This window comes from Cheilinus undulatus, linkage group 12, assembly GCF_018320785.1.
Source record: "Cheilinus undulatus linkage group 12, ASM1832078v1, whole genome shotgun sequence".
Classification (NCBI taxonomy): domain Eukaryota; kingdom Metazoa; phylum Chordata; class Actinopteri; order Labriformes; family Labridae; genus Cheilinus; species Cheilinus undulatus.
In genome coordinates this window covers 37,281,368-37,309,133 of record NC_054876.1, presented here as the reverse complement: position 1 = coordinate 37,309,133, position 27,766 = coordinate 37,281,368, and the positions used below count along the sequence as shown (strand labels likewise).

Sequence of the window (27,766 nt, the reverse complement as noted above, 5' to 3'; positions counted from 1 at the left end):
ACATGAGGTGGGCCCCAAGGACAAACCATTGGAGGATGAGTGGTGTGAAGCACACCTCCACTGGACTATGGAGCAGTGAAAACGTGCTCTGTGAAATGACGGATGGCGCTCCACTGTTCATCAGCCAGATGGGTGAGTCTGGGTTTGGTGAATCTTACCTGCACGGTGCCAGCTGTGCAGTTTGGTGCAGGAGGAATAATAGTATAGGGCTTTTTTTCAGGGTTCGGGCTAGATTCCTTATCTCCACTGAAAAAAATCCATTCCCTCCCCCCTGTCTTTCTCCACCTTTCAGAAAATGTGTGCTGAAACAAGGCGTTCTCAGATTTTCCCCTCATGATTTGATGTGGGGAGTTAGCCCCGCCCCCAAGTTCGGTTGCCCCCACCCCACTTGGAAGAAAAATTCTCCCTCCTTTCTTGATTCTCTGCTCAGCTGCAGATCAGCAGATCCACATCCATTAAGCCACATCAATTTCCGGAGAGGGGCGGAGTCAGACAGCTCAGTAACATTTAAAGCCATAGACACAAAAACAGCTGGTTCTGAGCTGTAACAGTTTTATAGACATACAAAAATCCTATACTGGAGTGTTTTTCAGTAAGAAACTTCACATGTATGTTTTAGGGACCTCTGAGACCATAATAAACTTATCTTAAAGGGGTAAAATATGTCCCCTCTAAATTCTAGGTTAAATGTTGTCTTAAATGTTGGTGAGTTACGTAGGGAGGATGAAGGAAAAAGGCAGTACCAGTCTTTTCAGCTTTTCATCAATGGCTTTATTTTGAATAAATATACTTAAATCAAAGACATAAGTCCTACAAATGCCTGTGTAAAAAAGAGGATAAAAAAACAGTATTTACATTATTTTTGCACAGAGCTGAATAAATGTATACATAGTATACAATACAGCCCATGCAGGTCATAAGTTTCTTTTGCTGTACAAAGTGCAAAAGCTGAAATAAAATAAAAGAAAGTGATAATCCAACTTATGTAGGATCCATCCTTTAGTCAGAGGTTTGACTGGACAATGAGGCCCCTTTAAGAAAGAAACTAGAATATAATGGATTACAGGATGTCATGGAGTGTGTAGAAAGAACAGCTTGGCTTACACCACGGGGACGTGAACAAAGAGATCCAGGAAAACACTCGTCTGTGCAGCGCAACAGAAGGCCTGCCAGTTTTTTTTCTCCTTCCCCTCTCTGCTTAATTGTTTCATTGATAATAAATTATCTGTTATAACTGTGCCAGACAGGCATGACTTCACATGTCAGAACATTATGAACTGAGAGGATCATTGTTGTGGTCGTATAATAAAGGAAGTGAGGGAGGCGATCAAACATGCTGCACACATGAGGCAGGAATCAAACCCTTGTGTGGCTACATGTGTGAGCCTATATGATGAGCTGCACTTTGTTCGGAGCAGCCTGATGAAGTCACCGAGCTGGCAGCCTAGCAGCCGACAGGGAGAGAGAACACTCGCCATTGTTTCCTGTGCTGCTTGGTGTCGTCGGATCTGTCCTCAGAGCCACCAGGGTGACTTCATATCTGGTGTGGTCTACAAATCAGGGAGCTTTTAGTACACAAGGAGAAATGCTGGCTGTAACAACAAAGTCTATTTTGTCTAGGATTTAAGGGATACATTGGTCACTTTTGTGGCAGAAACCTGTTCCTCATTGTACTGGCTTTGATTTGCTATAGCTAAAAGATTTTAGGAAATAATTTTAGATTGGATAAGTAATGCTGCAGCACATCATTTTTTGATCCAATTGTAGGTTTTCGTGTCTAAAAATATTTTCCAATCCAATACCAGCATCACCCATATCACCAGTAAAATGCAGTATCACTACTCAGTGTGCCAATCCAATACACAGACTGCATATGAAGATGGATTCATCAATAGCTGCCTGGATTTAAGGCCAAAATATTTAGAGCCCACCAGATCAGCCAGTAGAAAAGTATTTGGATAATTCAGTTGCAGTAGACAGATTAAACGTGTAGAGGGCAGTTGCTGTGCACATTTTTTTTTTAAATGAAGGATTTAAGTTCTCTGTGCTCAAGTGCCAAAATTTGGATCTGACTGATCAGCAGTGCTACTAAATACCCATCTACAGTTATGCGCATAAGTCAGTCACTAAGGATTCATCATGGGGCCCAATGTGCCAAAACCTGGGGCTAGCCAAGGTCAAGAATCTCTTTTGTCTGGGCCTTTTCACCCAGAGACCGCCAACAGTTTTAAAATTGTTGGATTTTTTTTTTTTTCCAACAGGTTATTTTTCATGCCCCTGGGGATATGCATGGAAATCCAGAGCACAACCAGGCTTGTGTCAATCTATGCTTGATGGTGCCTTCAGGCTTCTTACTCACCACTTCTACGCCTTACTTCAGCCTCAATTTTTGATGCAAACGTGCCTCAATGTTCGGCACAGTTCTGTACAGGCATTTTGATCTGAAAAAAAGTTCTAAGGGTTTAGTCACTCTTTAATGCTTGAAGTTGAATGTATAGTATGCTTAGCACAAGAGGCATGGTGTCAGCCCCACTGCTTTACAAACCAATCTCTTTTGCACATCTTGGCTCCAAAGGTTGTCATCAGAACAATATGTTAGCGTCCATTGTAAAGACATTTGGCTTCACCTTAAGAGTAGGAGATGTGAGAGTTGTTCATGTTGATATACAGTCAATGACACTACATTTTTATATCTCCTTCCTGTGCTGTACTTTCTCTAGCTAAATTGTCATGTGATGATGGCACTTGCTGACAGCACAGTGTTTATCAAAGCTCTAAAATGTTTAGATGATTTTCCATCAATAACATATGCTCATTCTCATGCTGTTTCTAAGGGAAACTCTCTAGCAGCAAATACTCAGGTCCAGAGATTTGAATCTCTATGGGAAGGGCAATTAATAGTGAGGACACAGAAAATATCCTAAAAGATGAGTAAAAGGGTACATTATGCAGAGCAACAGATATATTGTCCTTTGTGTGTAAAGTGTTGTGCAGCCCATGGGCATTACCTTGTAGTCCAGTTTCTGTTATAACTACCAGTACTAGTGTATTAGCTTCTTGAAAAATTAATGAGTATTTCCTGGACAGCTAAAAGGCTTGATGAATTCTTTTGCAGGCCTGAACCAAAACTTTCAACCCTGCACTTCAAAAATAATGAATTTAAATGGTGTCCAGACTCATTAGATACTCTAGATTGATTGTCATTCTATGTCTGCTGACGGTAGAGGCAATTTTGCAAAAGTCACTTGGCCTTCCAATTGTTCTGTTGCCATCAGAATAAGACCTGGGTATTGTCATTTGAAACCAGAGTGATGGCTATAAAAATATCTTCCAGCATTCATCCTGCAGTTTTAAATATTCTTGTAGTTCTTCCAAGCAAGTGTCTCATGATGCAGGTGGAAAATCTGCACCTTACAGACACAGAGTGTGTTTGATACTTGCTGGTGGATTCAGTTTAGTCCATTTAAAACAAAGAGTCTGTAAATTTAAGTTACTAGCATGGGCTTAGGTTACAGAAGTCCAGCTCCTGTGGTTTACGTAAGCCTTGGCAGTGGTCTCTGGGGAGTAGGTGTCCAGTTTGGGTTTTGCACTGCAGTGGTCGTCTCTTGAAGCCTTTCCCACAGGTTCTGGAACAAGGCGACCACTGCCCAATAAACCACTCAGGACAGGGGTCTCCACAAACCCTAGTGGCTGGGGGTCTTTGAGTAGGATCACAGTCCACCCCTGGCTTCCCGTCCGGTCTAAGACACTGAACCATCCTTCTTTGGATACCACTGCCACAGGTCACTGAGCACCGGTCCCAATTGGTGTTTATCCATTTCCCAAGAACAGGATCCACTTTGCTGTACGACTTCTTCAGGATGTCACCACCTTTCTCCTTGATGCCATCCTCAGCCAGGACACTGTTAGGGGAATTCACGCGCTCCTCCTTCTTCACAGTCTTGTCCTCCTTGGTTTGCCGGGCGAGGTAGAAGGAGTAGCGGATGCGAGGAGGTGTCATCTGACCTGCACATAGCACCTCTACAGTCAGGGTTTCTCCTAAAGGCTTCACAGCCTGCAGAGTCTCTGAAAGTCCGGCTGTGCCACTGTAGCGCAGAAGACTGTTCTTCACAATAATGTCCCTCTCCCCGGCTGAAACGATGTAGTTTCCATTGAGCAGGTAATGGCCCTCACTGTTCTTTACCGCCAAGTAGTTGTCATCACTCATCATTCCCTTGTAGCCTCGCTGACGGATGTCTATGTTGGCTGCACCCACTGGCAACATGACTACAAAGTTGTAGCCATGCCTGAAAGACAAACATACAACAGACAGTCAAAGTACTGTACTTAGCTGGTGGAGTGGAGCTGATAAATTTATCACGGGGAAAAAAATAATGCCGCAGTCGAGTGATGTTTTTGGTTTTACTCACTCAGGCTTTGTGAAGAGTCCCGACACCTTCTTGCAGCCTTTGTTATCACCTCCGCAGATTCCACACTTATCAAACTTCTTGTTGGAGCCAATTTTTCCATCACAGCCGGCCTTGATGCACTTTCCTTGGACACACACTCCAGTGGAGTCTGGTGAACATGGAGTTCCATCCACAACCTGAAAAGTACAGTCACTGTCAAAGTCCATTCCTCTTACATTCTTTACTATACAGTCAGACAATATTCTGTCACAAACAGCTAACATCCAACCCACTTCAGCCCAAGAACAGTTGCTCTGAGCTGTATGTTGATTGATTGAATTCTGTCTTTTTCTAAATGTCATAGACACAAATTACCAAACCCATAAGGGTTTACAAGATACCAGGTTTACAGCTACAGGAATCTAACAATTCTTGTTGCATGTGCCTTTAATACCCTTGCAAAGCGGATGGATTGGCCAGGTTCCATGCCTATCATCAGAAAAATCCATATAACAAAACCAACGAATGGACCTGACCAACCAGTGTCAATTGAGGAGAATGAGGCAGTAGCTATAGGCTGGTTTTACTTCTACTGGAAGTCAAGAGAAATGGCTGCCGCCGGTGTAGTGTCTAGCTTGGATGTAGCTCTACTTAAGCAGCAGTTTAAATCAGAACTGGACCACATTTCTTTATTAAATTAAGAGCTAAGAGCCATACAGAAAGCTTCTTTTGGTGAATAGATGTTTTTTTTTTTGTCCCCTGACTGGTCTCATATCTCATATCACCAGGAAAATTTAAGACTATCATCAGGAATATGACTGCAAAGAAGTTGTTTTTCTTGGAAGGCCACTGTTCATTAGGAAGCCTTTTTGATGACTGATGTGATTGTATTGATTGAGTTGTGTTTCAGTGGGATTTATGGTTTTGTATGGCTTCTGCCTTTGCCAGGACACTCTTCTAAAAAAAAAAAAAAAAAAAAAAAAAAAAATTGGGGCACAGATGGCCTAGTGGTTAGGTTGCGCCCCATGTAAGCGGGTGACCGGGGCTCAAGTCCAGCCTATGGCTCTGTCACCGCATGTTATTCCTCAATCTCTCAACCCTGTTTCCAACTCTCTTTACTGTTCTAAGTCTCTCTAATAAAGGAAAAAAGCCCTGAAATAAATGTTTAAAACAGATGTTTGAATCTTAACAGGACTTCCTGTTAAAATAAAAGTACAATGAAATTTCCATTAAAAAAAAAACTTTCTTTTGCATTTTTTTCAAGAGGCAAATTTCCACTGAGGTACAATAAAATATCTCTAATATATCCATTTTGTTACTGAAAAGCTGTTTCTATTACATTATGTATTCTCTGATGGGTCATCAATGTTAATTTATTTACTACAGCTGTCTGGAAATGGACTTCTTTAATGTGGTTCAGCTTTTACATCCAAATCCAAAGGGAAGAAGGCTAATAAACATTAAAATCCTTCCACGTAAATCCTTTTTTAAGAGACATAAACCATAAGCAGTGAAAGAATCAGACGCAACAGTGAGAGAATATCCGGGTACACGTCTGAAATGCTTTTAGCTGGACCGACCTTGCTGTAATTCTTTCTGCAAATATTGACCTGTGATGAGATTTCACTTTGTTCTAGTTTGGCCTCTGTTCAGTCCTGCTTTCTTTTAAGAGTTAAATGGCCTCTTGACACCGACCCCCTAGCAGTGGTTCAGGCTTTAAAAATCATTACTCTGTAGATGTAGTCAGAGTTGTTGCTGATTGTCTAGTTTGCTTTTGTAGGTCATATAGAAGCATCAGAATTAATTTCAGTCTGTTTCGTAACCAGTAAAAAACTCCTCACAGAAACTTTAATGTGGTTGTGAGAACCCTGACACAGACATAGTTCATTCTTATGTCTAGACTGTTATCTTTGTCACATTATTTACAGAGACACAACTTAATCCACTATGAGCAAGCACTTAGCAAACAAGGCCGTCTGCTTCGACTTAAAGCTGACACAAACTGAACCAGCTCTTTTATTTTCATTAAACTTAAAAAGTGGTGTAAACTCATTCTGGTGCAAACTCAGGACTGTGGTTAAATCACCCGGCTGTTTTGTGAATCAGAGCAATGTTTCCTCGAAGTGCTCTTATCTACTCCTCCTCAGCAGCTATGATGGAGTGAAGTGTGAACTCTGTCTCATTGCTGCTAAAACTCCCTCCACACCCTGCTATCTGAATGAGCTAAACTGTCCCCTCCCTTTCCTTCATTCCTCTCCTCACTCCTAGTCCACAGACAGTTGGCTGACATAAATTCACATCCTCTCATATTGGCTCACAGCCATTGTGGCCTCATATCTCAATCTAACCCCTATCTGTCGAGGCTTTTTCCAAATAAATACCCTTTAAATGTGCCCAAGCAAAGCTGAAAAAACACTGCAGATGTTGCCATTTACCTTGGGTGACAGGACGTAGAAGTAGCCGGTGCCATTAGCCCGACAGATGAGTTTACATCTGTCATTGGTGGATACTCCAGAGTACTTTGGCACCCACACCACAGAGTGGGCGATTCTGTTACTGTTGAAATTGCGTCCACTGCTCTCACACTGCTCCTCACGGTAAGTCTTACCTGCACAGAGGGGATAGAGAGAGGAAGGGAGGGTACAGGAGGTGAGAGGTGGGAATGCTGTAGGGGTAAAAATGTCATCAGACATAGTTGTCTGTTTTGAACGACCCGTACCTGTGTCAGGGCAGCGGTTCAGGTTGCAGGAGCGGTATTTGACCCGAACCCCTTGGCAGTATTTACCCCCATTTGACGGAATTGGGTTGTTACACTCTCTTTTAGACAGCTGAACGCCACCTCCACATGTGCGTGAGCAGGAACCAAATGGGCCCCACTTTCCCCAGCGCCCATCCACCTGGAGACAACAAGATATGAAATGTTAACAAAAAAATAAGAAGATTTTTCTTATATCCATATCAAGAACTCAGTCCTTACCTTTGCACCCTGCACTTGTTTGTTTGAGCAGATCCCTCGGTCGCAGACTTGTTCTTCCCCACAGTGGGTGCCATCAGCCCAGGGGAAATGACGAGTCATACACACCAAATGGCCATTTGACTTTCCTGTGCACCACAGGCGACCACATGGTGGCTGCATAAATGGACAGGGCTTGGATCCTTCTCCAAACGCGAGCTCACACTGACGGTCAACATTGTAGGCAGCTCCTGGCAGGATGTCAGGGAGGACCATCGGTTTCTGAGGCTGGTCGAGCAAACATTCTCCTAGAGGAGGGAGATTCAGTTAGCAACACAGTGAAACAATGCCAAATGCAATCTATCTTTAGGGCACTTCTTTACCAGCTACATGCAACTCATTCATTAAAGATGCAGACCTTTTGCCGACACATGACTACCATGACGTCTCTCACTATGGTATACAGCTAAAGTGCTGCTGTTGACATTTTGCTTCTATGAATTTCCACTGACAACTACTCTCTAGGTGCATTCAGGAGAAATACAAGAGACCGCACAAAGAGGCATTTTGAAGTACTCTGTTTTCAACTTTTCATTTGGTTGCAACATTTCAAACCATTTTACAGACATTTTTAAGTGTTAGCCCATTCAGTGCTCCTGAATAGGCTAACACACTTTGTTTTCTGCTTCATAAAATGATTTGCATGTATCTAATCTGGACATTTCAACCTTTCTAAACTTTCCATGTACACAATGTGCACTACACAGATTACTGAGTGAAAAGTGTAATCAGGTGTATTTATTTAGGGCTGGCATTCAGCTTGTTTATGTTTCACTCAGGGGCTCAAACATGTCTTTCACATGAACCAACCACTTAAAGACCCTGTAAAGTGAAATCCAAAATTTTGTCTTAACACTCTAGATATGTTAGAATATGGTTGCTGTAAACATGTGAAAACACTGAGATCTACATGTGACTGAGTTCTGGATTTAGGCCATTTCACCTCTTTCCTGGCTTGGTTTCATGTGGGCGGGGCCAATGTGTGGGCTCACGATGTCATTAGCCCACAGTAGGGAATGGCCCTGCCCCTCTAACACTACAATATTGAGGAAGGAAGCAGTCACCTGGAGCAGGGACTTCTGGGTTCATTTTGTGCAAAGGAATTCACTCTTATACCGTTCCATAATGTTCATGTTTCATTGCAAAGTTATAGTTATGCTTTTTTTGTTTATTGGTTCATGTTTTTAGGGGAAAATATTTTTCCTAGTATGAAACCATGAGTGAGGGGGTTAATGCTGCAGACTACCCTGCCTGTATGTGTCATTATCTGTCGTTCTAAATAAAAGATAGCAGTTCGTGCTTACTGTGTGAGGGCTTGTTAAACTCATTCAAATTATCTATGAGCCACTCATCATCACAGTTTGCCACAATCTAAAATCACAGAGCAGTTCATCTCAGTGGAGCCACAGCGGTCTAGGGATCATCTAAAGCATCATAGCAGAGATTTGAACAGACTTTGTCTCTTCTTCTAAGGTCAACAAAAGGTCAAGAGAGATGCTAATGGTGTGAGTGCCTTCCTCCATTCAGATTGTAACATTTTTAAAACCTGAGAGGATCATATTCCTCCTGAGTGGGCGTGGCTTCAGCTCATTCAACAGACATGCCCACAGCATCCTGGAGCAGATTTTACTGCCTCATTTTTCATGATTTGAAGCTTAATTTTATGAACTTGGAGATGCTTTGTTTGACTGAAATTTGACCTGGGGGTTCATAACACAGTGATCTATCATACGACAAACCTAAATACAGATTTATTTTTACTTTACAGGGTCTTTAAGCCCAAAAAACACTGGTGCCCGACCGTTGTGTCATTTGACGCACCTCAACTGCCTTCAACGCCACTTCAACAGTTTAATTTCCACCAGCCACTGCTGGGCTGGGAGGTTGATGTCAGAGCTGAAAGCTTGCCTGGGGTCGCCTCCCCGCATCACAAGGTAAGTGAACAAAAGATGGCGCTCATTTTTTTCCCCTCAAACTGCCTCAAAAAGAGCTGCAACTATGGCAGCCTAGATGGACAACACAGCTGTTCTCTCAGGGGAACACTCTGTCCGCTGTGTATCAGCTTTAAAACTCTAGAATAGCTATTACAGCTATTTTTCTGAGTTGATAGAACACATTTTTAGTTTTAAGTTAACAGTATTTGATCAATCTATGTTTATTTTTTTGTACTTCACAACCATCCCATAATCTGCATAATTTTACCAGAATTCTTTTAGGCATCAGACACTTTTGCACCATGAGTGAAGTTGTCCTCTCAGATTGAGACGTCCCGCCTGTGAGAACCAACTTCAATGTGGCAAGGATGATGGACTGAGCCACATGGAAGAACACTTTCTGGTAGTGAAGGGAATTGCGGCTCTTTTCAGTGACCCGGATCATTTAGCTCAGCTCAGCAAAGAGTTGGCTCTTTCAGCTCCCAAATGGCTCTTCATTCGTGTACCAGTGTGGCTTCATTTGACCTGCCAATTTAAGTAATGACTTAATATAAGATTGATATTTAGGCGGGTGTTTTACTCCAACTTTGCTCAATTTTTAAAACTGATGAAGACACAATGGTGTTTTGTTTCAAGATGGAGTGTCTCTTCGAAACACCTTGCAAGTCAGATGAAATATGCTCATTGGCTGGACTGTAAAACACACCTGAAATAAAACACCGACAAACCTGAGTCCTTAATGCATGGTGTGTCTGTGGTAGAGGATAAAAGGTCATCTCTACTAGTCAACAAATAACACACACAATATATGTAAAAATAATAACAGTAATAATAATATAAAACAGTTCTCAAATGGGATCCGGCTCTAGTGTTCAAGTAAAAGAGCCAGCTCTTTGAACCGGCTCGTTCATGAACGACCCACCACTACTTTCTGGATCAGTGCACGTTCCAGTCTTTGTTACTTGTTGTCAAATTAGCTTACCTTAGGTTTGCAGAACTGTTCAAAATTAAAATATGTGAAAGACATAAGGGAAAATTACAATGGATGAGAAACGTGTAAATTAAATATTTAACTTGAGTCATACTCAAAAATGTATTTCCACTACTTAAAAACTTTTATGTAATTGTTATGACAAATATTTTGAGTACTTTGAACTTCTTCGGTTTTACAGTGTACAGTATGAAAAAGGTATAAATCTGTTGAGTTTAGATACCCTGCCTAAAACTGACACAATTTAAAAGTTCCTTACAGTAGCTTAGACAGATGTTCTGTAATTCTCCAAAACTGTTTTGAACACTAATTCTATCACACAGTTTTACACTAATGCCTCAGTATTTGCACAGCCCTTCTCATTAAATGTGAGTTTTTATGTGAGTGGGTGGCATTATGGGTTGAGGGTAGTTTGCAACAATTACCCTTGTGATTTTGGCTTTTTGAAAGAAAACCACAACTTGATGTAGTGCATGCAGTGTATGCCACATACCACACACAGACCCATACACAAACTAAAACACAGCAAATAACAAAAGCTTCCCACACACAGCCACCCACCCTTATTCCATCCTGCAACTACTCCCCGAAAAACCCACCACCTTTCGTTTAATCCCACCCCTGTTGCAGGACTTGGAAGGATAAGTAACAGAAGAATAATCTTCATCTTTTAAAGCTTAAACCTGTAGCTTTTCACGCCTGACCTGCAGCCGCTAAAGGTCAAATGCATGGACTCCATTTACGATAAATGGTGCACATGAAAATTTCCAAGAACAGGCTCATAATAGAGAGAGTTTGACGAGCAGGTGCTCGGAAACATGAAAGATCAATGTCTTTGGATGGGAAGGTTTCCAGGAGGAGACTTTTATCACTTCAGCTTCTCACCCTTATGTGGAATTTACACATCCAAAACAAGTCATTTGCACTGGGAGACTGAGTTCCCTTAATTTGTATATTATGCCATTGATGTTGTGGTGAACTCACAACAAATAACAAAGCAGTTAGTGAATGAGCTGTAAATGTTAACAAATTAGTCTCCTCTCATTTCACTGCCAATTTGGCAGAAGAAACGCGCTGATTAGCGGATAGTTGAATTGTATATAAACAAGTCAGTGAATCAGTTGAACCTCGCCTCTTCCTTCCATCTCTGTCTCCAGAGAGCAACTATCAGTAACAACTGCTGGCATCCTGTAAATGTGGAGCAATGAACAGGTTACAAATAATTTTAGACAAGGCTCTTAATGAAAACGGCTCCTAACATGTGGAAACATGTATTTTCTTTGCACTGCTTTTGAAGTTTTGATTTATGACACACAGTCCAGGGAAACCAAGTTATAGCATCGTAAGAAATCACCCCCTGTCAAGTGGAAAATGTCCTCCGTAACTCCATGTTGTGTTCTTTTGTTTAAGGCCATCTAAATTTATGATACATGAAATATACTCAGGAAAGTAGCAAAAAAGAGTTTGTGTCTATTTGGAGCAAACCTGCATGGGAATCACTGGGCAGATACACCTCGCTTTCCTAACCACTGTGGTGACTCTCCCCAGAACAAGCCCTCTAATTTGGGACAGATGTGGAGGCAATTTTAAAACAAACGTTTAGCATCACTCCAAGGCCAAGTCCTGTGGTCTGGCCTGCTTGGCAAACAATCTGCATCCAACCAAATACATTTCTTCATGGAAGTCTTCTCTCTGACCACGGTACAGAAGAAGGCCTGGCAGATGCCACATTTGAATTATAGATGGACACTGAAATTAAATTATGCTCCTGCCTGCTTTTGCCTCAAATGATTGAAGTCATATTAAAAAACCAAGGAGCCAAAAACGCAGGAAAATTAAGGGACCCATACCCTGAAAAAAATAAAGAAAAAGAGCCTGCTCTTTTATAAATGCCATTAAAGTCATATTTGAGTCTCTGACTGACAAAACCATAAACAGACATGTGCTCTCAGCACCTTCTGACATGTTAGTGAGGTTATTTTAGCAACCTAAAGAACGCTTAAAAACAAGAAAATCATGAAATCACTGCAGACATGACTGAAAGTTTCAACAAAACAATTGAAAGAATACCTGTGTCATCTGCACTATTCTATGTACTTTGTGTGGACAGAGTTTGTTATAGTAGCCGTCAATAATGAAGCCTAAAGTTGCTTACCTTCAACATTGATAAGGACAGGGCCACAAAGCCCACTTTTTCTTACACCACATCTCTAGGTTCCATCATTTTTGCATCTAACTTATAGCCTTCCTACAGCATTTTTTCCCCTGTATGCAGTGGTACTCACTCTTCACACACTTTGAGGCTGTTTGCAGTCAAACACGAGGGTCAGAGGTGTTGGAAACTCACCGTGTCCGCTGTCCAGGAATTCAGTGATGATGGCAGCACTGCAGGGGGACCAGGGGCTGGTGCGGTTGATCTGGATTAGAGTTGGAGACATCATGTGGTTGTCCTGCAGTTTTCCAAACACGTCTTCACAGGCCTTCACGTTGTCGTGGGGCATGTTGAACACATGTCCTGTCAACAGGGAGACGAGAGGTCAGGTTTCTTTCATGGAAACAGTCATAATTTGGTACTTATATTTTTTTAAACTCTGGATGATGTCAGCATGACTCACCAAGCTCGTGTGCGGTAGTGAAAGCCGAGGGGAGGCCGTCATCTTCGATTACAGAACAGCTTCTCTTGGGGTCGCACATAGTGCCGACGTCCGCCATGCCCAGAGTGTCACAGGTGGAGGCTCCACACAGGTCCTGGATGAGAAATACAACTCTAAATACGTACACTGGAAGAGGTTGAATAACTATAACTTAAATAATTTATTAATATCACATGTTTTAAAACAATACAGATTTTGCTATTTCAACAAACAATGGCACACTTTAAAAAATACTTAAGATTTTAAGTCATATTTCTAAACAAAAGCTGCTGTGAGTGAAAGAGCACTATCAAGCATGTTTGTATTTACAATCATAAATCTTGCTGTGTGGGGGAACACCAAGGAAAGCCAAGCAGGCTCAAGCAGAATTACTACTAGACACAGAATCATAGCCAATCAGGAAGCAAGCTCAGGGTTGAATCGGGGAGAAAACTCAGGCATCTCAGGATCAATTTCCAGTCTCTGTGCCATTTTTGCATGTCTTCCCCTAACTCTCTCGCCATATTTTCTGTCTACCTCCAGCTATCCTATCCAATTATATGCAAAAAAGACCAAAAATTATCTGTAATGAAAAAAGAAAAACAGTTAAGTCTGTCATCATGTGTCGACATGTGTGGGGTCTGTCACCTTGAGAAATCAGTTGAGATTTTAAAAATCTTTTGGTGCGTGGCAGGCTCTACCAGACCAATTTCGTGATCAGACTGCGACATGGAACAGGGACGTAGGGTTGGCAATAGGCATGGACTGATATCAACCTGGCCAATTATTGATGCTGATATTTGGCATTTAGCCAATTATTGATTTCAGCATTTTATTTTATTGGTAATTAGCCAAAATCAGTTTATTAAAAAGTGTGCTACTTTGGCTTCACTGCAAAGTGTCTTTCACTAGATCCCACCAGCCAATGAAAACTGAGGTCTGAGTGGCACTGACTCAGGGAGTGTACTGGATCACTTCCTGTTTCCTGCTGCTACAGTGTTGCTCTGTGCTGCTACTCACATTGACAGAGCTGGCGCTCATTTTTTTATTTTCCTTAATTTCTTAACATGCAGTTTTACTTTTGCCAAGTTAAGTTCATTTTGTTTGTCATGATAAATGCATTTCATTCCAAGAATCAGTTATCTGTCACATGTTCTACTAATAACCGGTATCGGTTATTGAATAAACAATAGTTGCCAACCTTTATTTTGGAACCAGCTACCTTTCAGTTCCCAACTCAAGTCTGTACAGATTGAGCAACTGCCACCCCTGCATTGCATAAATGTATTGTCAATACTTAAATGCAGGAGTCACATTTTAAATGATCACATGTATGGTACATGCATGAACAAAGTCATGTGTGTACCATGCTCAGGGTTGCTTTGGTCAGGGGCAATGTGAGTGCAGGCCAGGAGGGAGGACAGCAGAACTGATGGCCAAAACTATTAAAACTAAGGGAGAGAGAAGTCAGTTTGTCAAGTGTTAAGAGCACACCTTTTTCTATGACGTAAAGTAACTGTGCTCATCACAACTTTTCCATAACTCAGTCAGAACAGAGTTTCCAGATGACCCATTTCTCCACCACAAGGGCTTAAAGCCCAATCTTAGAGAGTATCCATTTGGAACCAAACCTCCTAATCACAGGACAACATCAGCAGTCACTGCCACAGAGCACCGCCCATCTGCTCAGCCCATAAACAGCATCGTGTCTACATACCTAGAAACACAGAAAAACCAGCGGCGGTCAGCTTTAGCAGATAGAGCAGAGAGCTGCTTTAACATCACAATGCCTCTAAATCCTCCACTGCACTAAATGTACACATAAAACTCTGTGCCAAGTGAAGACCTCGAGCGCTGTGACAAATCATTCCTAGAATAAACCGCAGAACCACAATTGTTGGCCTGTGCAAATGTAACCCAGATGTTCTCATGTGCAGACGACATCTGAAGGTTTGGTCCACTTAGGAGCAGAAAATAAAAAACTGGAGGACGGACACGAGACAAGAAACAGTCGTGTCAATGAGTTTGTTCTTCGCTATGACCTACTTCCCACATCTGTCATCTATCTTAACATTTTGGGGCGTTTATGCAATTTTAAAACAATACGGGGTTATCTCAGCCAATTATATTTCTACTTGATTTTATGTACACAGTTCAGTGCATGTGACTAACATCTGGATTATTACAGTTTATGTTTTGGCTGCAATATTCAAACTATCTGTTTCCTCTGAGTTTTACTTCTTCAATTAAAATCTATGAGAAGTGGAAAAAATGATCTGACGCAGCGGTATCAGTATTAACAAAGTCTGGGTCTACTTTTTTCTTCCCCATCCTCTTACCTGTTACGTAAGTAAAGCCAGCATGCTGTGAGTTAAAGCACCACCACCCCTCTTTCACCCAGGGGAAACATAAATACATTACATTTACAGTTAGTCTTTTACAGATTGGCTCCTCACAATGAACGTTCTGTCTAACTAAATAAACTGAGTAAACATTCTTTGCACAACAATCATGCTGGCTGGAGGTTTAAAGAAAACCACCATAGCCTGTGGACAACACCAAGTTGGTCTTCATAAAACCAACAAATTACTCTGTGGGCTGTAAACAGCAGACAATGGATGTGTCTTGAAATCTGAGGTAAAGCTGGACAGCACCACTCACTGAAGTGAGTCTAGAATTAACGAAAAAGACTGGTTTACTTAATGTTTGGTTATTTGCAGAGCAGAGAGCTCCATTGTCAGAAGATTCGTATGCAAACAGATCAGTGATATCTGAGGTTGTAAAACCCTCTAAGCTTGAGAGTAAGAGGGCTGTATTTAACAACAGTTAGATCTGACCAAGCAGTCTGATTGGACGAGAGGCCTGAGTGCTGATACTGAGTGCAACATCACAGGGACTTTAAACAATGTGTACCACTCCACCTAAGGCAAGAATCTGACAACAGTTAATTTATGTGGTCAGTGCCTTTGACACATAGCAAAATGCTCCTGGTTCAAATCTGTGTTGGACTTGGCTCGATTGGACTGGTCTTTGCATGCTGTCAGGGTGCATGCATGTTTTCTCTCTGAGTACTGCGGCTCCCTCTCACAGACTGCAGCATGCTCGTTAAGTTGGCTAATGTCTCTAAAGGCCGGCCTGGAGTACACAATGTTTTTTGGTCGTTCACCACGTCAGACTACGCAGCTAAAATCTTGTCTTGTCTTGGCAAATGTGATCCCAGCATCATCATGTGCTGACATCACCACTGTCTCCACCACTGTGTGACGTCTTTGACCCGGGCGGGTAAAAGAGAGTGTACCATGGCTACAAGAGAAAGGCTCTATGTGATGTTAGTGGCCTTTTGCCCTGAAGGGGAACAAAATAAACAATAGTGGACTCTTCCTGATGTATCAAGAGGAGGACAATATGGACTCGTGTTCTATCGATTTCTGCTGCCTATCAAAATCTACTACTTTGCATGTTTTCCACATGCGCAGAAAGGCAGCACTCTTGACAGAATTTTGAAATCTTTATTATTATTGTTATCACAGTGCTAAGTGTTTAAAGCGTAAGGTGAGCATATTTTGGAGCCAAGTCTCTGAAACAGTTTTTATTAAATCTTACACAAGATCTCAATGGGCGGTGTATCTTGATGGACCAATAGTCCCAATCAAACAATGCTCCCACTGCAAAATGTACTCAAATTACACCACTACTCAGCTCACTGGCATAGTTATATAGGGGGGAGTAAATTTTTATACTCCTTTCTTAAAATCTTAGTTGTATCCCAGGGGAAGCACTTGCGCTGCGGTAGCATTTTTCGACAAGGCAGCAGAAATCAACAGAACACCGGCTCTCCTTCAAATAGAACTGGAGGTATGGATGTGATGAAATGTTAAGAAAATCACAGTATGAACCCATAAATCCCCAGAGGGAGAAAAATAGGGACTTGTATAATGTCACTCTGGTAAATGATGATACAAAGATAAGAGCAAATGCTCTCTATTGGTAGGCTTCAGGATTCACGTCGCTGACACCAGGTCAGGGTGTCAAACTAGGCGATGATGTAAGAAACATTCTGACATGCCAGTCTTGTTGAGTCGTGGTTGTGGGGCATCTTGGAAGCGTTGTTAATTATGTCACACTACTAGACCATTTGTCACTCCCAATGCTCATTATCGGGCCTGAAGTTTGACGATGAGTTTCGAAGTTGCAGTTGGGCCAAAATCTGGCTGAATTTGTGTAGTCTGAGCTGACCTTAAGTTGCCAGTAGAAGTGCATCTGAGAGTGGCTGATTGTTTATTTCCCTCGCCCAGTGACAGCTGGGATTGACTAAAGCCCCCCGGGACCTCCAAGCATGATTAGCAGTATCCGTAATGGATGGATTATAGCATAGTGAACGGCACAAGGTCTTTGCACTAAGTCCATTATTTGCATATTTTGGGTACATAATCCGATTACTTAATGTTATGGACTGCTCTAGTCACCAGTCAATCACAGGGCTGACAAATAGAGACAAACAACCAGTCACACTCACACCTACGGTCAATTTAGAGCCACCAATTAACATAACAAGCATCACTTTGGAATGTGGAAGGAAGCTTGAGTACCTGGCTGTCTGTATCTACATGTCAGCCCTGTCACTGACTGGTAACTAGTCCAGGGTGTACCCTGTCTCTCGCTCAATGACAGCCACCCGCGCAACCCCCATCATGATAAGCGGTATAGAGAATGCATGGATGGCTGTTTAAGTAGGGATTTCTGACAAAAAACATGTAATTCTGCTGTCTCTTTAAAGCCAAATGTATCTTTTACTTTGAAATTTTGTCCTTGAGAATATCTAATAAAGGCTGTCTCTGCAGTGAGTTGTAAATCTCCTTGTCTGATACCTAACCTTCAGTAGCCATGTCAAGCATTAAAATGACTAAAGAAATAACTGATTGTCATACTGATCCTACTGGCTTTTGTAAATCGGCACGGGCATTAATTTTAGTCTGCTTCTTACCCAGTTAAAGACTCCTCATAGGAGCTTTAACACTAGTTTTTCTTGCACCTGATGAACCTAGAGCCACGTTTTTTTCTGATTAATCCTCATGAACTTGCTTCTGAAGTAAAGACATTTTTAGCACAGTTTGTCAGACCTACTACCTCACTCAATCCAACTTAATTTTAGGTATAGTAGTGACTGAACAGTGACGTTTGTCTCTGCTTTATATAGCACTTTACAGCCACATGATTCACTGTCTGACTTTGGGTCTAGTGCTGCCGAATGGGGTCATCCAAACTAAGCTATGGTGGTTTATAACGTCAAGTCTGCCTGTTGAGCTTTTGATCCAAAAACCTGCAAACACTCATGACTTTATAAATGAAAAAAACTACATGGAAAATACTACCTATTTTTGGTAGTTATGGACTAAAAAAGGAGTTCACTATGACTGAGCCTTACAGCATGAAGAATGAGAGGAAGTACATGACAGAGTGAAGAATATGTTGTAAAGATGCAATAGTGCATGCTGACTGCAGCTGTGCAGAACTGCCCCTCTGGACTCAGGGTGAGCAGGTGGGGCAAAAACATGAAGTGAAATAACTTCTCAGACATGCAAAAGACACCCCATTCCCCCTACTCCTCCTCCCCCTTCGACATCAGCTCCCTCCTCACCCCATCTCTCCCTCCAGGGGCCAGTTTAATGAGGGTGGGTAGGGCTGGAAAACCCACAGCTGGAGGAGGAATGGGAAGGGCTGAGAGAAACAAGACACTTCCGAATGTTGCATCCCTGAGGGCACATGCAAAGGTTCCTAAAATATTTCAAAGTTTGAGGTCAGACATGATCATGTTTTTTTTCATGTGTCTTTAACCAAATGCATTTAAGCTTTGTATGCTATTTTTGAGTTTTTATTTCAGATGGAGGAGGTTTGAGACTGTAATTGCATCAGCATTTAACCTTCTGACTGCAGACTGAAGTATATCCAAACATTATCTTTCTCTGCCAGGTGGATTTGTCAGCTTTTTTTCCAAGTTCCCAATGTTGAAATGATCTCAAAATTGCCCAACTCCACAAGGCAATCAGTCCACACATCAGTATGTTACACTTTAGCCAATGAATGTGAGCAATGACTTCATCTCTGACCCTGTGTCATCCGCCAAATATTTGGGAGTGCAGAGAGCTCAGAGGTGGGTTCCAAGTCCATAAACTTTCCTCTAAGGACACATGAAGTGCAATCAAGACTCCCTTTGTTCAGCTCAAGTGATTTCCTAAGTGACCCAACCTCTGTGTCAAAGCTGTGCTGGTATTGGTGGACTGGATGTTAACTGAATGCATGCTCACCAGAATGAGCATGCATTCAGTGAGTTCACCAGAGGTGGAGAGCGTGTTTGGAGAGCAAAACAATTACCTGACACAGCAGAATAGCGTAGTAAAATTCTGCCATGACAACAAGGTTAACAGAACAAAGTAGGAAAAATGTTAATTGGGTATCTGTTATCGGATTTTTGGATTATATTAAGATAAAAGGTATTTGCAGAGAAATACTACTAATGCGCATTTCTGTGCGTAATTACGCGTATGAATGCCACGCTCTCCTCTTGAGATTCCTGTGTTTAAAATCATAATATACCTGTCTAGTAAAAAGGATTGCCGTGTCCCAGTAGTCCGGGTGCTTGTCGTTGTTCTTGTTCAGCTTCTTTTGCCAGGTGCAGAAGTTACGCAGGGTCATGGCTGCGTTCCCGGAAACTTTGGGTCCTTTGTCCTCCTCGGTTATAATCATGATCTTTACCACTGCGATGCTAATGGAGTTGAGAATACTGGGGTGTTTGTAGAGCCTGGCTGCCACTGACATCAGTGTCAGGAGGTAATGTTTCAGGTCATCTCCGTGGAACTGTGCCATAGACTCGTCTGCTACCACGAGCGTCTCCACGTACCTCGGCACTGAAGCGAACCTCTTGGATCTCCCCATCCTCCTCAGCATCGTTTCAGTCACATTGTTGTAATCTCTCATTCGTCTGTATTTCTCCAATGATTGCGCAAGCTGGACACTGATGTCGCTGTCCACTGCGCACCGGGAGGTGGAATTGAGCTTCAGATTGTTGCTGGTTCGGCGCCGGATGATGTGCGCGCTCTCAGCGCTTGTGGTGTCATTTTGCACCGGGCTGATAAAATATTCCCATCCTTGAAAGCCAAATGCACCCTGTAAACCTTTGCAGAGGCTCAGAGCAGCGTAAGAATACGGGTCTGAATTCACATATCCGGAGTAAAAACACCGGCTCAGATCAGCTGTTGCGTCCTCGTTGGAGATCCTTTGTGCGTCTTGGTTAGAGATGGATGGAGCGATGAAATGTGAGTCCTGTTGCAAATCGATCACTAATTCCTGATGAAAAGCTTCTATTTTGATGACACGTTTTCCTTTAAGGATGTCCACGTCGTTGTCAGAGTATCTCCTGTCATGGTTGGGGTTATCCAGTTTAATCGGGAAGCAAAGTTCACTTTCCATGCACCGAGCAAGTTTTAAAAGTACCACCACAAAGTAAAGGAGAAAAGATGTTCTGATAAACATGACGATGTTTGCATTCATTAAAGAATGCAGGAGCAAAATGAGGAATAAACTGTATTGAGTCTGCAAGCTCAGTGGAAACGGTGAGAGCTACAAATGAGGATGACGAGCATAATCCAAACTTAAAACAATCCTACAAGTCCACTCATTGCAAACTCCTCCTGGTCATGACCCATTCCCATTCTCCACCTGTGTGTGCTGACTCGACTGCTGCCTTCTGTGGACTTTATGCATTTTCGTCCTGTGTAACAAATATGGAAACTCAACCTCTCCTCCGAAGGGGGCAGTCTTTGGAGGCGCTCATTGGATCAGACTTTTCTGCGGACACTTGAAAGTGAACAAACAGCAGGCCTATTATCATGTCCCAACACACTGTGAGGTATTATCAGAGCTTCTGCTTCCAGGCTTTGGGCGCTGAGACTCTGGCTGACTCCACATGACATTTAGAATTCTATCCTGTCTTACCATATTAACATATCTGGCCACACTGAAATGATTCAACTATTTACACATAAAACCAGATGGTTGGACCAACACAAGTATGCCCAAAATCCTTAACCATATATGCCATGCATCTATGCTGTAATCATATATGACAGCATTCACCTTTCAGTCATTCTCAATATATGGCCTCCTACATGTATGAAAAAGTTTGAAAATGATTAGAGTCACTGTAGTTGATGCTCCTTTGAGTATTACCAGGCTTAAATAATTCTGCATCAGTTTACATGTCAGAGTCACTGATCTGTATCTCTGCGTAACTCACGTGCGACACCTGCTGGACACAAGAAGAACTGAGAGCCTTCTGTTTAAAGTGTGACATTTTGAACCAGTGGTTATCATCTGCTCCAGTCTCAAGACCCATCTTCCCATGAGGAATCGTGCTCCAGATTTCCTACGATATTTTACCGACTCAAATTTGTGGGAATGAAGTATGTTGTAATGTGGACCTTCAGTTGAACAGAACATGAGATTTAAAAGAGATGGGAGGACACAAGATTTTTTTCTGATGATGGACTACAAGTACTTGTTAAGGCCATGTATGAATTAAATTTCCACTAAAAGCTCTGGAGGTCTTGGAAAATTTCCTTTAAAATTATTTGAGATTTCCAATACGTAAAAAAAAATCCCCCCATTTCCGTAAAATTAACACGACTTTACCAAAAAGTTCTCTCATAATTCTTTGATATTTTTAATCCCAGGATTAACACCCCAATATTCCCTCAATAGTTCACAAAAGTTTTAGTGAAACTTTAAAAAAAACAACAACAACAAAAAACAACAAAGAGCTGAAAAAAATCTCTGAGACTACACAAAAAAAACATTTTAACTTTTTTCTTAATCCCCAAAATACCCCTGGATATCCTAAAACAGTCCTCAAAGGCTTTAGTGAAACTTTCTGAAAATTCGCCTAACATCAAATTCTAACTGTAACGTCTTCACATGTTGATCCATTATGGGTCATGTGGAGATATTTTTGTATCTTTCAAATCTTAAACTTAATCTCTTTATTACATGTCGTCCTCTTTTGCTGTGTAAAGCTCTCGTGTTTTCTTTGTTATCTTTAGCTGGTGGATGCAAATTATAGATCAATAATGTCAAATACAGAGTCAAAAATACTAGGCTACAGTTTCAATGACTTTAGGATCACACAAGGCAAAAGCACAAAATAAACCCGCAAAATGCTAAAGATGGACTCTCAAACAGTTTCAGGTAACTTGAGGAGCCATCTTGTTGATGGCCCTTTAATGAAGTCTGAAAGATGACTTTTACTTAAAACTTAAAGAATTTCAATTTGGTATTAAAAGGGATTGAAAAGCATGCGTTTGGGCTACCTACCTGGTTTGTGTTGTAATGTTGCACTAAACTCGCGAAACTGAGATTTTAAATACACTAGAAACAGTACACGGTACATGTATAAAAGGATTTCGTGTAAAAATATAATTATAGCCCGTGTTGTGGCGCCCTCTGCTCTTGAGACGAGGTCACTCTCCAATTCATTTGTTTTCCTTCTTGTCCCGTTGCTAGGCACGCGGCAGTGGTTGCTAGGCTAAGGACCTCCGCATTAGTGCTGTCCATGAGGTGCCGGTTTTAACTTGTGTGTTTCGGAATCTTACAAGAAGACTAACAACATTATTTAAACTTAAGGAACGCAACTAAAAAAAACATTGAAATTAATAGATAATATCTGTGAGGCAACTAAAACTTACGCTTACCTTTTGTTACTTTTGTTTAACGGCAGTTAGACTGGCTCTCTAGCGTCAAACGGTTCATGTTAACGTCTAAAAAAGTTTCAGCCAACGCCAGAAAACAAACATCTCAACGGTTTAAGTAATAATAGCTTTGCGTTATCCTACTTACCGTAACTTGTTCATTTAAAGTTTTGAGTCAGAATTTAGCTTCAAACGTAAAAATGACAATAGGGTGGTTACCGCCGCTGTGACGGAGGTAATGTGTCTGCTCAGTTTTGTAAATTACAAAGCATTGTTCACCGTCGTCATGAATCCGTATCATGTCCTGGAGCTGGTGGGAGAGGGCTCTTTTGGTCGAGTTTACAAGGGAAGGAAAAAATGTACTGGCCAGGTAAACTGATTTGCCGTAAATGTTTGTTGCGAAGTTCGTTCAGGTTTACTGTTTTACCACCTGTGCCTCTCTGTCCATCAGGTGGTGGCTCTGAAGTTCATGCACAAAGTGGGTCGTTCCGAAAAGGAGCTGAGGAGTCTCAAGAGGGAGATCGACATTATGAGGGACCTTCGACATCCAAATATTGTCCAACTTTATGACAGCTTTGAGACTCAAACCGCGGTGTGTATGCCGTATTTTCAACTGGAAATACAAAGATACAACTTAGAATGAAGTGGGAATAATAGGGTAATTCAATCCATTTCTCAAGACTTGGCCCATGATAGCAATATAATCACAATATAGAGAGAGTCTGTTTATTGACGTAACGCCAGACAAACCTGTTGGCTGCGTCATTATATCTGATTAACCAAGAAGTGTAAAGTAAAATGCTCCTAAGGTAAAGTTAAGGCTTATTGTATATGTCACTGCAATTTGGTTTTAATTCCTTTTTAGCTGGCATTCACACTGTTGTCTTCTTTTTATCCTGCTGTCAATTTGCAAATCTCATGTACCCATATTGTACCCATATCACAGTAGAACAACAACAACATATTAGATGTTGAAACTGAGATATTTTACCATTTCATGAAAAAATATTGGTTAATTTTAAATTTGATAGCAGCAACACATCTAAAAAATTAGGGACAAGGACATATTTGCCATTGTGTGGCACCCCCTTTTCTTTTACTAACAATCCGTAAATGTTCAATTGCTGGACTGTTGGCAGAGAAATGATGTCCCATTCTTGTCTGATGTGGGATTGTAGCTGCTCAGCAGTCCTGGGTCTTCTTGCAAGATTTTTCATTTTATGATGGCCCAAATTTTGTATTGGTCAATGGTCTGGACTGCAGGCAGGCCAGTTCAGTACCTGGACTCTTCTTCTGTGAAGCCATGCTGTTGTGATGAATACAGTACGTGTTAAGAATTGTCTAGCTTAGAAATAAACAAGGCCTCCTCTGAAAGAGACATTGTCTGGATAGGAGCATAGTTGCACTGAAACCTCTATATTCTATTCAGCATTGATAGTATCCATCCAGATGTGTACGCTACCCATGCCATCGGCACCAAGGCAACCGCATGCAATCAGAGATGCAGGCTTTTGAACAGTTCACTAATAACCAGGTGGATGATCTCTCTCCCCTTTTTGTCCAAAGACAGTGGTGTTTCTGGATTGTGTTAACATTTATGGCTTCTTCTTTGTATGATACTGGATTAACTTGTATTTGTGGAAGGCAAAGCGAAATGTGTTGACAGACAATGATTTCTGGATGTGTTTCTGTGCCCATGCAGTGAGTTCCAGTACAGAATCATGCCTGTTTGCAATGCAGTGCCACCTGAGGGCCCAAAGATCAAGAGCATCCAACATTGACCTTTGGCCTTGTCCTTGCACAAAGAAGTTTCTTCAGATTCTCTGAGTCTTTTAGTGATATGATGTACTGTAGCCGGTGGATATTCAAAGTCTTCATGATTTGACATTGAGGAACGTTTTTTGAAATTGTTCCACAGTTTTTAGACACTGTTTTTTTTGCAGGTTGAGGAACCTCTTCCCTTCTTTACTTCTTAGAGACTCTGCCTTTCTAAAGTGCTCCTTTTATCCCCAGTCACGTTAATGACCTGTTGCCAATTAACTTAGTGTCAAAATGCCCCTCCAATTGGTACCACTTACTTATCCAGCCTTGTGTTGCCCTGTCTCCTAATTTTTTGAGATGCGTTGCTGCCATCAAATTCAAAATGAGCCAGTATTTCTCATGAAATGGTAAAATGGCTCATTTTCAACATCTGATATGTTTTTTTGTTTGTTCTGCTGTAAATACAACATGGGTTTATGGGATTTGAAAATCATTTCATTCTATTTCATTTACATTTTACACAATGCCCCAATTGGGAGTTGGGGTTGTATGTATATTTGTTTTGCTGTGTTAATATTTTTTCCAAACTTTCTTAGAATCCAAAACAGATTTTCTTTCCACTTTCAAATTCTTTGATCACGAGTGTTTTTTAAATAAAAACATCTTTTACTTTACTTTAGTATGTGACTACCACCTCTTTTCATCTATGGCAGGTTGTTGTTGTGACTGAGTATGCAGAGGGTCAGTTGTATCAGATTCTTGAGGATGATGGGCACTTACCAGAAAGCCAGGTAGAGTCATAAACAGTGCATAGAAATATCCCAGACACTAAAATGATCATAGAGCCACATCATCAACATTTGCTCCTTCTTCTAAATCTTCCCAGGTGCGTGAGATTGCCTGTCATCTGGTTTCAGCTTTGTATTATTTACACTCCCATCGCATTCTTCATCGTGATATGAAACCACAAAACATACTGCTGGGGAAAAATGGGGTTGTGAAACTGTGTGATTTTGGGTAAGTAGATGTGAATCATCTTTGAGGAAAAAAGTTGCTATATTTGTCATTTTCTCAATGATCAACAGCATGTTTAAAAAACTTTCCACAGGTTTGCTCGAGCCATGAGTGTCTCCACCTTAGTGCTGACTTCTATCAAGGGAACACCTCTGTACATGTCTCCCGAGCTGGTGGAGGAGAAACCATACGACCACACTGCTGATCTCTGGTCACTAGGATGCATCCTGTACGAACTCCACACGGGGGCGCCTCCGTTCTTTGCCAACTCCATCTTCCAACTGGTGCAGCTTATACTGAAAGACTCCGTCAAATGGCCGGACAGTATGAGCCCCACCTGCATGGTATGATTGAACCATACATGTAGTAATTCTAAGTCAAAGTCAGCATTTGTAATGTTAAGGAATAGGATTTCAAAGAAGGCAAGCTGATAAATAGAGACATTTTTAAGCCTTGTAGTTTAAAATCAGGACAATAGCAAAGATTTCACACTAAATCCAAATAAACCTCCTCTGTCAGAGCAGTCTTTCACAGACTGGTGAACCCCTCTATCTTCTCAACAAATAAATTCTGCCTCTATTTATACCTGATCTTAGACCTAACATGCAGCCAGCCTGCCTAGTTAAAAATAAGATTTTCCACAAGGAGTTTTCTTACAGCATTCACAACCTTTCCAGTCTTTCACTTCCACTGTCCCAAATCTTTTTAAATGTTTTGCTGGCATAGAATAAAAAAATAGACCTAAATATGAAGCTTTATTGTCATAAAACTGATGTTCAGTACTACAGTAGAATACAATTATGATGGCACTCCCTGAATAAAACTACAAATATCAATCAACAATAAGTAATAAAAAAACAAGAAAGCCACAAAATGCATTGGGAGTGTAGATGAGGATTATATAGCAGCCTTACTACAGTATGTCAACAGTTACACTTGTAAGGTATTTAAGATTCAATATAATTTCCATTATAAATCAATAATGTGTCATTTTTAGTTGATTATGCATTTCTATATCAAGCAAATAATCATGTTCTGTTGTAGGTGCATCTAAAAAAACTAGAATATCATGAAAATAAATATTTTTTCCTTTGACTGAATCAATTTTCAAGGAAGCAAAGAAGCAAAACTTCCATACATCCTTGATACATCTTATAAAAAGAGAAACATTTCAATACTTTTTTGTTCCAATGTTGAGGATACTGGCTCATAGCTCACAAAAACCCACAATTTCAAAAAATGTTATATTATCACAAAACAGCTGTCCAAGAAAATGATTTATAATGCAGAAATGTTGACCTTCTGGAAAATTATGCTCATTTATGCACTCAGTAATTGGTTGGCACTCATTTTACACAAATTACTGCATCAATGTAACAAGGTATGTCGCTAATCAGTCTAAGGCACTAGTGGGGTGTTATGTAGCCCAGGTTGCTCAGCAGCCATCAGCGCATCTGAATTGATGAGTCTGGTGTCTCTCATCTTCCTCTTGACATTTCCCCAGAGATTCTCTAAGGGGTTCAGGTCAAACAAGCTCACTGGCCAATCAGTTAAGCTGATCAAACACTGTGGGCCAACAACAGCAGATGACATGATGACACCCAAAACCATCACTGACTGTGAAGACTGAAAACACTGGACTTCTAGCACCTTGGATTCTGGACCTCTTGGATCTTCCTCTGGACTCTGGGACTTTGAATTCTAAATGAAATGCAAAATTTAGTTTCATCTGAAATTAGGACTTTGGACCACTTAGCCACAGTCCAGTTCTTTTTCTCCTTAATCTAGGTGAGAAACTAAAAACATTGTCTGTGGTTCAGGAGCTCGACTCAGAGAACATAACACTTCTAGCCCATGAACATGCCAATTTTCAGTTTCATTTTAAAAGATGTCTTATCAGCTGTACAATTATGGTCACCTACCAAAAAATACAGGTGCATCTAAAAAAATTAGAATATTGTAAAAGTTGATTTTTTCCTGTGATTTAATTCAAGTACTCATGGATCATTTATACACACAGTACTTGGTTGGAGCTCCTTTTGCTAAAATGACTGCATCTATGTGATGCGGCATGGAGCCAATCAGTCTGAGGCACTGCTGGGGTGTTATGAAGCCCAGGTTGCTCTGTTAGCATTCATGTGGTCAGGCCATTTGGCTGGCCAAACAAGCACAGCAATACCAGCCAGCAAACCAGTTTCTGGTAGTTTTGGCTTCACTGAAAGGTGCCAGGTCCTGCTGGAAAAGGAAATTTGAATCTCCATGAATCTTCTGAGCAGATGGAAGCATGAAGGT

The 27,766-nt window shown here is 41.2% G+C and overlaps 2 protein-coding genes across 8 annotated transcripts in view; one reads left to right on the top strand and one right to left on the bottom strand.

Moving 5' to 3' along the window:
• Positions 1–27,766, top strand: part of stk36 (serine/threonine kinase 36 (fused homolog, Drosophila)) — a 148,947-nt gene that overhangs the window by 110,850 nt on the left and 10,331 nt on the right. For 5 of the 7 annotated variants that reach the window (XM_041800637.1, XM_041800636.1, XM_041800638.1 and 2 more), the window contains 5 exons: positions 9,170–9,335; positions 23,151–23,291; positions 25,174–25,251; positions 25,347–25,477; positions 25,569–25,818. In XM_041800637.1, coding sequence (XP_041656571.1) covers positions 9,170–9,335; positions 23,151–23,291; positions 25,174–25,251; positions 25,347–25,477; positions 25,569–25,818 — 766 coding nt within the window. Of the gene's footprint in view, positions 1–9,169; positions 9,336–20,195; positions 20,273–22,752; positions 23,070–23,150; positions 23,292–25,173; positions 25,252–25,346; positions 25,478–25,568; positions 25,819–27,766 lie in introns of those variants that run through there. The other 2 variants (XM_041800640.1, XM_041800639.1) reach the window with 2 other exon arrangements.
• LOC121518370 (A disintegrin and metalloproteinase with thrombospondin motifs 15-like) lies at positions 780–20,834 on the bottom strand. The gene is made up of 8 exons (XM_041800641.1): positions 19,554–20,834; positions 12,942–13,074; positions 12,674–12,841; positions 7,366–7,649; positions 7,108–7,285; positions 6,824–6,996; positions 4,410–4,585; positions 780–4,286 (listed from the first exon to the last, which is right to left on the bottom strand). Exons 1-8 carry the CDS (start codon positions 20,505–20,507, stop codon positions 3,494–3,496), a joined length of 2,859 nt encoding a protein of 952 aa, XP_041656575.1. The 5' UTR covers positions 20,508–20,834; the 3' UTR covers positions 780–3,493.

Bases quoted from the DNA above. Each gene is read 5' to 3' on its own strand.
- LOC121518370 (XM_041800641.1), bottom strand. From the start codon at position 20,507: ATGAATGCAAACATCGTCATGTTTATCAGAACATCTTTTCTCCTTTAC. The intron at 7,286-7,365 runs GTAAGGACTGAG...TGTTGTCTCCAG, and splicing joins AACAAGTGCAGGGTGCAAAG to GTGGATGGGCGCTGGGGAAA. The intron at 6,997-7,107 runs GTACGGGTCGTT...CCCTCTGTGCAG, and splicing joins GAACCGCTGCCCTGACACAG to GTAAGACTTACCGTGAGGAG.